We start from the raw sequence: 10,555 nt of genomic DNA on the forward strand, positions 1-10,555 counted from the left end.
TTTGATGGATAACATGACATCAACCCAACATACTGATGGTTGACCTTCATTAGGATTTTGTGTACTATATGGCATTTCCTTTTCAATTTTTGAAATTTTGTACCCAAAATCTTGCTACTTCTTAGTTTGGGAACCTATCTATTACTACAGGATTAATGTTCTGTAAAATAATGATGATGATGTAGTTTAGTCTTTTCTGGTTTTTGGTAGCTCAAATGTTACCTTGAGCTATTTGGTTAGAGTTTTTCACTATGAGATTAGTCCTTTTTTATAATCAAGTTCTCAATGCAAATTTAATTTTATTAACAGAAAAATTTTGGCTCGGCTTACAAAAAAAATGTTAAGTAAATAATATTAAACAAATGCTAACATTAGTTCTGAAACATTTAATGTTTAATAACTTTTTCCCCTAACTTCCCAAGAAACATATATCTCATTTTCTAGGAGACAACCACATATGTCATTTTATGGGAAGACACTCCTGTCTTGTGGAGAAAACATGTGGAGTGTGAGGATGAAATATCATGACTCACCATGTCATTCCACCATGAAGGTTTTTAACTTTGTCATTTCCAGGGTAAACTTCTAGCCTTGGAACCTGTTGTTTCCATAGTAAAATGGAAAGCTCATGGCCATTCTTACTATTTTGTACCAGGGATTTTTCTAGCTTCCACAACACATTCAAAGAACATGCATCCAAGAACACGCATCAATGGAAGTAAGATAATCCCATTCCAATGACCAACAAAGAAAAGTTGCAAGTTTCAATAGTCCCCAATAAATGATAGCTAGGTTTGGTGTCACTTATTACTCACTTACTAGGTCCTATTACACTTATCACTAACTAAGGATCAAGAATCGGTTAACCAGATTATGGAATCAGTCACCCATTTCAGGGACCTTAATTTCTTATTGTAGGTAATTTAAGTAACACTTTTGGGTAATTTGGTGCTCACATATCAATCTCCCATGTTGTTGTTTTTACTTTCTTGCAATCCCTAATCTAGCTCAGGGGAGACGAAAGAGCCAAAACCACTACCAAATAGATTCACATAACAATAGCTCCTCACCAGTTTTAACTCCTTCGCTAGTCGAATTATGAATTACGCACCCTGTCTATTGGTCATTCATACAGATCCCAAAGGTTGAAGCCACCTTAGAAAACGTTTCTAGAGTAAACTACTAGCCTCCTCAGAAAGCATCCTCAGAAAATATTGTTACAAGTGTTGGTAAACTAATATATGTTTATTATAATTCAGACAACATAACAAAAAGTATATAGGTAAGTATATGATCTCTTCAAAATATTATCATTTTAAAAAGGATATTTTGACATTTTACATTTAAATGTTTTGAATTCACTAAGAATTGAAGTATTCCAAATCGAGTATTCATTAAGGCCATGTAAGCATTAAGGTCATTAAATTATTTTGGTCATGAAAATATTGTTTCCAACAATGAAAGAGGCATAAAAGAAACAACCATAAAATTTTCTACTTAACAAGGTAGAAAAAATCTGCTAGAATTTTTCATGTGATACCCTAGGTCATACGCCAAGCGGAATTCTTCAAACTACCTAAGCGAGTCTAGTCTCCTTAATTTGAATTTCACTTGATGCAACTACAACTTTAGTGGTGGTAGGTAAGCTAGCTTAGTTGCCTCTTTATGGTTTGGATTGGTAGCTACGGACCTTGGTACCCAAGCGTGGGTAGGATAAAGGTTTCAACTCCAACATGCCTACACATTTGTTATCTCTTCTGGTGGGTTTCTAGAAGCCAGCTAGTCGACAAGATGAGGGAAGGAACTACACTAAGTAATACACATGGGTATCAAGTAGGACCTTAGAGCAAAGGACATTAGAGAAAATTTGAATTCCTGTCGAGCTTTCCCTTGGAAGGCCCTAGTCCTTTCCTTCCCATCCTAGTAGTGCTTTCCATACCCTGGCTAGCTACTCACTTTCTAGAGCAGAATAGCCACATTAGGATGCCTTACCTTAAGTAGGATTTCTAGTCGAGTATTTGATTGAATCTCTACCTTGCACATTACCTCATTAGCTAGCTTCCCTACCTGTCCCAAAAAATATGATATGTCCCTAGTGAGTTATTATCTCTAATAGGACTAGAAGAACAAATCCAAACCAGCTCAAACATGTGGTCCATGGACCATTACGCAAGACACTATCCCACAGTAGGAAATATAGGATTTTACTTAGAATCATAGGTGGAAGCACAAAAACATAAGCACCTATAGTTTACCTACCATCAACACCAATAGCACATGTTTAAGCACCCGTAATAGCAATCCTACTAGTTATGCAACTAAGTTGGTATGGAAGAACTGTTGAAAGAATCTAGCGAGAAGTTCCTTATGCCTAACAAGTTCTTCATGCCTTATATTATCATGGTTTTTGTGCAAATATGAGTGGTTCTTATTGATTAACTTCAACTTTCACTCATTCTTGCATGGGAGGAGTTCCATCCTATATCTAGGCACATCAAGCCATCCATGTTGATGTTGCATACTACTTCCTCCAATTTTTGCATATCAGCTTCATCATCCCATGGCTTCACTTCCACAAGAATTGAAGGATTCCCACTAGTTAATGGATTTATGGGTTCACCTCCATGGGTTTGGGCTGCGCAACCTACACATAGGGATTTTTTAGGGCTCCATTCCTTTGTTCATGGTTTTACCAGAGCTACTAGTGGGGCCCCGCATGGTTTTTAGGCATGTGGGAGTTTGATGTAAGCCCCGCGTAGCTACGGGGTAAGTTTTATTTTATTTTTTTATATTCAACGTTATATTAGTTATTATATTTAATTTTTTATTTCTTATTAATTTTATCCAATTGCAAATTTAATATAAACTAAATTGGTGAATTGCAAATTTAATATAAAATAAATTGGTGCATGGAACACATATCTATACATCACCATCTTTCAAGTTATGGGAAAATAAACATTACCCAATACTCCTTTTGGTTTGCCATGTCCATTGAGAATGATAAGTTTAAAGTGCATGCAGAGGAAATTTTTATGGTCGTAGTCATGTTGTTTATTCATTGGGTTTTATCTACAATCCCAACCCATCTCATAAAATTGTCCCCACAGAGAAGAAGAAGGCTTTGTTGGTGCTCTTTATGGTGCCCATCTCATATATCCTTGCATGCTCTTCTTCACAAGAAATGCTTTTGTTTGTTATGTGAGTTTCTTAAATATTTTAATATTGTAGAGCAAAAATGGTGAACTTGCTAGAAATGTGCACTTTATTTATTGAATTTAATTTTATGACTAGGTTTCTTAAGATATAGTTGTAAGCAATTATGAACCTAGTGGTTCGTTATTTTTACATAAACTTGACAAACCCATGGTCCACAAAACTACACACATATAGAGTAGATTGTAGAGAAAACATGATGAACTTGCTAGCAATGTGCACTTTATTTATTAAATTTAATTTTATGACTAGGTTTCTTAAGATATAGTTTAAAGCAAGTATGAACCTAGTGGTTTGTTATTATTCTATAAACTTGACAAACCCATTGTCAACAAAACTACACACATATACAATAGACTATGTAAATTCTAAATATACAACTTTTTAAAGAAATTAATAAATATTGGACAATAAAATTTCACCATTATAATCATCAAAATTTAAACATGTTTGCAACATCAAAATTCTAATACTTACTAAAATCAAATAAAAATAAAAAAGGTAAATAATTTTCAATATTTTATAATAATTTCTAACTTTACCAATCAATTTTTTCCATAAGCATTAAAAAACGGTGGAATTTCACAAACAAAGCATCAAACGGCAAGAGGAATTTCACAAAGAAATGTAGCGAGGTTACTAATTGATTTGGTTAAAATTAGCCCTCTCAAAAATCTATAAATTTATCACTCACAGCTTAGAAATATTACAGGTTCTACTTACGCTCTAAAAAAATTTAATAATCTCAATATCTATTATTGAGAACTTCAAAAAATCATTGAGTGAAAAATTGTATAATTTTAATAATCTCCACATCATTATTGAGAACTTAAAAGAATCATTGGGTGAGAGATTGTATGTACTCTTGTAAATCATTAATACCAAGTTATACAAAATTTTCATACTGAATTTTGATTTTTTAAATGTTACCATTCTATACTTTGTATTCACATGTATTATGATTCTTATGATTATTTTAAATATTTTATTTGTATTCCCTAGGTGTCTTCCTATAGTATGATTTTTCTATAATTTCAATATAGTATGAAAGTAAATTTCGTTTTCCAATAAAAACTATAAAAATTGTTTATATAATTTAATAAATCTAAGGATCATTTTCACATAATAAAAAAGACCATCTTATACCACGGCAACTAGGACATAATAATATGCACATTCGTCAGAAGGTCCTAGACATGCCAAGTTTGAACTTGAAATCAGCGGATGCAATATGCAATGTAGGTTAATCGAGTAATTAGCGGTTATTTCTAGGGTTCAAGAATCTGTGTGACGACAACCAACATTGGTGACATTAACAAACAAATTCCTGGACATATCTTTAGGTTTATTTTGGTTTCTGTACCGTTCTTATCTTATATTGCTAGGGTTTAAGCAATATTTGTCTTATTGTTCTTGCGGTCAACGTCATGCCAACGAAAAATTAGATCTTCTCGCCATAAAGTCTGTGCTTTCCTACAGCCGTGTAGAGTTTACGTTTTTCTACAGCAGTGTAACGCTGTCTGTGTAACGATAGCAACGTCCGAAGCTCAATGATCGCGATGTGAGCAGGTATCGGCAGAAACCCTAAGACTCACATGCAGTGTAAATAATGAGATAGTCCAGGGACATTCAGGGCCCATCGTTGTCGCTGTACTGCAATACACAACGAATAAAATTAAAAATATGTTAAAAATAAAATTAAAAATAAAAATACGTTAAAAATAAAATTAAAAATATGTTAAAAATAAAATTAAAAATAAAATTAGAAATAGAATTAAAAATATGTTAAAATAAAATATCATGAAAATATGTCTATATATTTAAATATGATTAACATAGATTTATTTAAACTTTAGATTTCTTAAATCTATAATTTTTCAATATTTTTGATAAAAAATAATATTTTTAAATATTTAATCACTTTCCAAATTAAAATAAATATTATTCCCAATAGGTATTTATTGTGATAATGTTAATATCATGAACTACATAATATGTTAAGTAGAGTCAAGGGTGGCGGCCATACGACTATTAGTTATAAATTTATCCGTCAAAGATCAAAATTGAAAGGCCAAAATGTGGATCCTACTTATACAGAATGCGATCATTGCTACTTGTAGGGTTATAACCTCCCTTGGTCGCACAAATTTAGATATGCTGGCATATTAAAAGCGAGGACCGGGATGCATTAATCCTTTCAATATCATGGCCCCCTTGCAAAAACCAGCTATATATAGCGTATTGAATGCACCCGGAAATGCACGGGACATAGCCCGGTAACAGGCAAATTGCTTTTTTTTATTTAGTGACGAGTTTTTAAATTTGTGTGTTAACGGATTATTTCTCGTGCATCTCCGGATGCATTCAATACGCTATATATGGCTGGTTGCATTCAATACGCTATATATGTCTGGTTAGGCGCTGCCGTAAAGTTCTATCACAGCACATGCGAAGTGTTTGGTACGTGTAGAAAAATTATAGGAAAGGAAAATTTATCTTCTTGGGTTAAACACCATGCATAGGAAGTTAAGAGCCGAGACGAGGCCACTTGTCCGACTCTCGTGGTGGCTCAACTTATAAACTCCACATGTCCTTTCGCATATTTTTTGTTTGCAATATTTAAACTTACACTGTATTATTCCATTGTTTATGGATGTCCAGATTTCCTTCGTGCATTTACTTCTTACCCATTGCCCTCCATTCCTTGCTTTGCGTGCTTTGCTGGTCAAATTTCTCATGACAATGGTCGGGAGACTTTTTCGGTTTCAATCATTCCTGTGAAACATATTTCCAAATGTCCACTGACAAATTTAATTTAATCTAATTTTTATTTACCAAGCTGGTCCACGAGTGGATCCAATTTTCGACCAGATGCAGATCTGTCTGTCTCACTTTTACAGGTTGCCAACCAAGCTTTTACGGGCCTTATCCGCTGCGGTATTTTTTAATGCTTAAAGTTGTAGGGTTATTTTTATCTGATTGTAGAAAGAGGGTATTTTTTTAAGCTTAAAGTTGTAGTGGTTATTTTTATTTTTTGAAGCGCGATTTGCGTGCTTTGCTGCTCAAATTTCTCAGGACAATGATCCAATTTCGGTTTCAATCATTCCTGTGAAACATATTTCCAATTGTCCACCGACAAATTTAATTTAATTTAATTTTTATTTACCAAGCTGGACGAGTGGATCCAATTTTCGACCAGATGCAGATCTGTCTGTCTCACTTTTTACAGGTTGCCAACAAAGCTTTTACGGGCCTTATCCGCTGCGGTATTTTATAACCTTAAAGTTGTAGGGTTATTTTAATCTGATGATAGAAAGAAGAAATAAATTATTTTAAAGTTCATGAGGTATTTTTTTTCTAGACGAAGTGCGCGTTTTCGTTAAAAGGAGTTTGCATTGCGACTTGTGCTACCACTGCAGCTTCCAGATCAGAGTTGGAATTCTGTATCTGACAAATCTTGACTGAAATCTTTAAATACTCCATGTTCTTAGACGAAATCTTTAAATTGTCCAGCTTCTTGACAGAAATGATCCATCTTACAAAATCTTTAAATTCTCCGTCTTCTTGACCTGAAGCTACATTCGCAGGGAAAGCGAGGTGGGATACCTTTACAGCCAGCGCTAGGCTGGTTTGCCTTTTGTGCCGATAAAGATTCCAACCGCCGGCCTGTCATTTTAGTGAAGCTTTCGGAAATTTCGACCGACGAGGCAGCGGTTCAGGCTGGCGTAAGGGACTTTGCTTCTTGTTGCAGGTAATTTGCTTTCTTCTTTCTCGGTTAACCTAAAATTTCCGTCTGGACGACTTTCATTTGGATTAGGAATTTTTTCTTTAATCTTTCTGACGTGTGGCGATGTTGCAAGATTTCTAGCTTGTAAATATCAGCGCTAGCCGTTTTGAGCCGGCGTTTATCTACTCACTTCGTTTCGGTTGCGAATATCAGTCAGACAGCAAGATGAATAACGGCTGCGCGGAAGCCGTGAAAGAGGCTGGCGAAAGCAACGTTACACTTAAAGATTTGCAGAAGAAAATGGCCGAGTTCTCAAGGGAGCGAGATTGGGATCAATTTCACAGCCCTCGCAACCTTCTCTTGGCGCTCGTATGTTATTTTCGCTTTGCACTAAGCAGTTCGTAAAGAGCTTTGAGTTAGAGATAATCCTCCGCTAAAATTAGCGGAGGCCTCAAATTTGTTATGGCAACTGTTCCTAAAGATTATTTTCCGGTTAACCGATGTACCTTGTTCCTTTGTCGCAGGTAGGGGAGGTAGGCGAGCTGTCAGAGATCTTTCAGTGGAAAGGCGAAGTGCCAAAAGGACTTCCGGACTGGGACGCAGCCGACAAAGAACATCTGGGCGAAGAATTATCGGACGTTTTGCTATATTTAGTGAGACTCGCAGACATCTGTGGCGTGGACCTCGGAGACGCTGCGCTGAGAAAGATCGAGAAAAATGGGTTGAAATACCCCGTCCAACGGTCCACCGACTGCGCCCCTGGCTACTTCGGTGACGACGACGACGACAACAATAATAAGGTTTGAGATCCGGGTTTCGAGGACTCTCACTGACCATCTTGTACATTCTCTTCTGTGAACAGCAGAGTATCCCATTCTGTTGGCGCAGTTCTTATTGTTCTTTTTTTCGTCGCTATTATGTATTTAATATCGTTTTTTAACTAATACAATCCAAGCAAGCTTCATAAAATCTCTACCGCCATGGTTTCTCAGAAGTTCAGGAATGGCGCTTACACCAAGGTTGAACTGAGGGTACACGTAATAAGACAGGTCTGGTCAAGCTGACCTTAATTAGCTTGCAAAAACGCTACCATGTCTTAAGATTCCAGACACGAAGTATCCATGTTCAGCATCGTCCAGTGCACTCTGCACATTCCCAGTAAATGTGGAGATTTTCTTAAGGTTTCGTTAATATGAGGAAAATTTTACTCCATATGTTATTTGAATTGAATATATGCATACATCTGGAGTTTGATCCGATACAAGTGAAATCGTTATAATGGTATGTGACTTGGCTTTGAAGAAGGAACTAGTAACTTAACGCAAATATCCCCAAACGGGATGAAGGCAGAACAAATTTTCCAAATAAATTCTATTGTTCCATAGAATTTTAGATTGACACTGTAAAATAAAATAAAACATAAAATACCAGTGTAATATTGATGCAATTTGTCAATTGGTACTCCACTCTTGGTTTTCTAAAAATGATTAACTACAACTAAAATGAGTAAAATGCTCACTGCATTAGATGTGCACGATATATCCACAAAGTGGAATGACATCTCATAAATGACGCGAAGTCCATTTCAGCTGGACTTAGCTTCACCACTATACTAGCATTAGAATCTATTGCAAGACTCCACCACTATACTTGGAGAACTTGGTAAGCTCAAAGACCTCATTCAACGTACCAAAGTTTAGTTTAAAGTAGATATTAGTATAAAGTAGATATTAGTGTAGTTTATTTTAAAGTACATATTAATCAATTATATGTTCACAAATCAAAATACATACTAGCATTAGAATCTTTGACTTCACCACTATGCTAGTTAACCTCAAAGACCTCATCCAATGCATGCAAGTTTATTTTTATCAATTTATTTATATAATGATTTGGTTATTAAAATCTACAAAACTATACAATCATTAAAAGTGTACAAAATTATATATACTTTATTTCTTTAATCAAAATATATATTAGCATTAGTATTAGAATCTATCACTTTATTACTATAATCTATGATTTCACCACTATATTTGTTATAATCTATGATTTCACTACTATATTTGTTGACCTCAAGGACCTTATTCAATGTATGCAAGTTTATTTTTATCAATTTATTTATAAAATGATTTGATTATTAAAGTCTACAAAATTATATACTCATTAAAAATCTACAAAATTATATAATCATTAAAGTCTACAGAACTATATATACTCTATTTCTCTTTAGACATAAACCTATAATTTTTATGAAAAAATATATTATTTTAACTATTACATTCATTCAATAATTTAGTTATATTTATTTTTATGAAAAAATATATTATTTTAACTATTACATTCATTCAATAATTTAGTTATATTTATTTATAATGAATATTTTGTTTAATTAAAATTTAATAATAATAAATATATAATTATAATTATAATATATTTAAATTTAATAATATTAAATATATTTTAGTTATTAAAATAATTATTTTTAGGTTAATTTGTCAAAATATAATAAATATATAAAATAAAACTTATTATTTTGATAAATGAAAGTGATTGAATTCCAATATTATTAACCACATCAATTTATAATAAGGTCAAAATTAGTCACAATTGAATGTGTCATTGTTTATTTTTTATTATGAGTTTGATAGTTACAAAAATACTATGCTTTACAGTTAGCCCATCATGTACATAAATGTAGTAAAGCTACAATATTTTATTACGAGGAGTATGCATTCAAAATCCAAATATTAAGAAATTACTCAATCAACTTTTTAGGTATACATAAAGAAATATTCACCACTACTATTATGTCACTAATAACATGCTTTCAAAAAACAAATATTTTGAATTACTCAATCAACTTTTTTTAGGCATAGATAGATAAAGAAATATTATCAATATTGAATAAACAATCTGATATGATGCATGAATTCAGATAAGTTGGAATTGTTAACATTTTGGGATTCATTCCACCACATAAATACCCTTTTATATTATTTAAAATTATGAATTTAATTTTAGGTTTTGGAGTGATCGATGATTAATCAAAACCACTTGATTTGACAAAGACAACATTTATCTATATTTGGTGTATAAAGTTGATATCTTTAAAAATAACAATGTGATTTTCAACCATACACTCAATTTCTTATAGTATGCATTTTTGTTTTGTTTGAATAAGCCATATGTACATTTCAAATGCCACATTAGTATCTTTCATGTGGTAGCTCAAAATGCACATATTTTTTCAAAACATGTTTGTAATATAAAATGTATGCCTTCAAAATATGTATATAAAAAAAAAGAACGCAAAGAAATTCCCAAATTCTTGTTTTCAATTAGAAAATCAATCCACATAAAAAGTATTAAGTAAAACCTTATATACATAACAACCACATCATACCTTACTTGAAATAGGATTTTATATATCTCAACTGTTAAACTGTAGATATCAGGGACCGTAAAGTATGAACCTTCTACACCCATTTCGATAGAAATACTAAATCTTAAAGTGATGTGAATTTTCTACTAAAAAGTGATATAGTTGATATTGTTTTAAGTATTATTTCCCATATTTTCTTTGGTATTGATTATATGTACTTGTGTACT

The 10,555-nt window shown here is 33.0% G+C and overlaps 1 protein-coding gene across 3 annotated transcripts; it reads left to right on the forward strand.

The window, feature by feature from the left end:
• Window positions 1-6,607: 6,607 nt before the first annotated feature.
• Window positions 6,608-8,176, forward strand: LOC149241048 (uncharacterized). Of its 3 annotated transcripts, none has more exons than XM_089367434.1 (3): window positions 6,608-6,967; window positions 7,157-7,312; window positions 7,468-8,176. In XM_089367434.1, the coding sequence occupies exons 2-3, from the start codon at window positions 7,169-7,171 to the stop codon at window positions 7,747-7,749; spliced, it is 426 nt and encodes a 141-aa protein (XP_089223560.1). In that variant the 5' UTR covers window positions 6,608-6,967; window positions 7,157-7,168; the 3' UTR covers window positions 7,750-8,176. The 3 variants fall into 3 exon arrangements, with proteins under 3 accessions (XP_089223560.1, XP_089223559.1, XP_089223558.1); XM_089367433.1 differs by having other exon boundaries at window positions 7,085-7,312; window positions 7,468-8,175; XM_089367432.1 differs by having other exon boundaries at window positions 7,077-7,312; window positions 7,468-8,174.
• The last annotated feature ends 2,379 nt before the right edge of the window (window positions 8,177-10,555 follow it).

Source organism: Pinus tabuliformis, chromosome 8 (genome assembly GCF_031772625.1).
Source record: "Pinus tabuliformis cultivar Carrire ecotype Pingquan chromosome 8, CPIR1, whole genome shotgun sequence".
Lineage (NCBI taxonomy): Eukaryota > Viridiplantae > Streptophyta > Pinopsida > Pinales > Pinaceae > Pinus > Pinus tabuliformis.

Coding starts and splice junctions, on each gene's coding strand:
- LOC149241048 (XM_089367434.1), top strand. CDS start 7,169: ATGAATAACGGCTGCGCGGAAGCCGTGAAAGAGGCTGGCGAAAGCAAC. Junction 7,313..7,467: donor GCAACCTTCTCTTGGCGCTC/GTATGTTATTTT, acceptor CCTTTGTCGCAG/GTAGGGGAGGTAGGCGAGCT.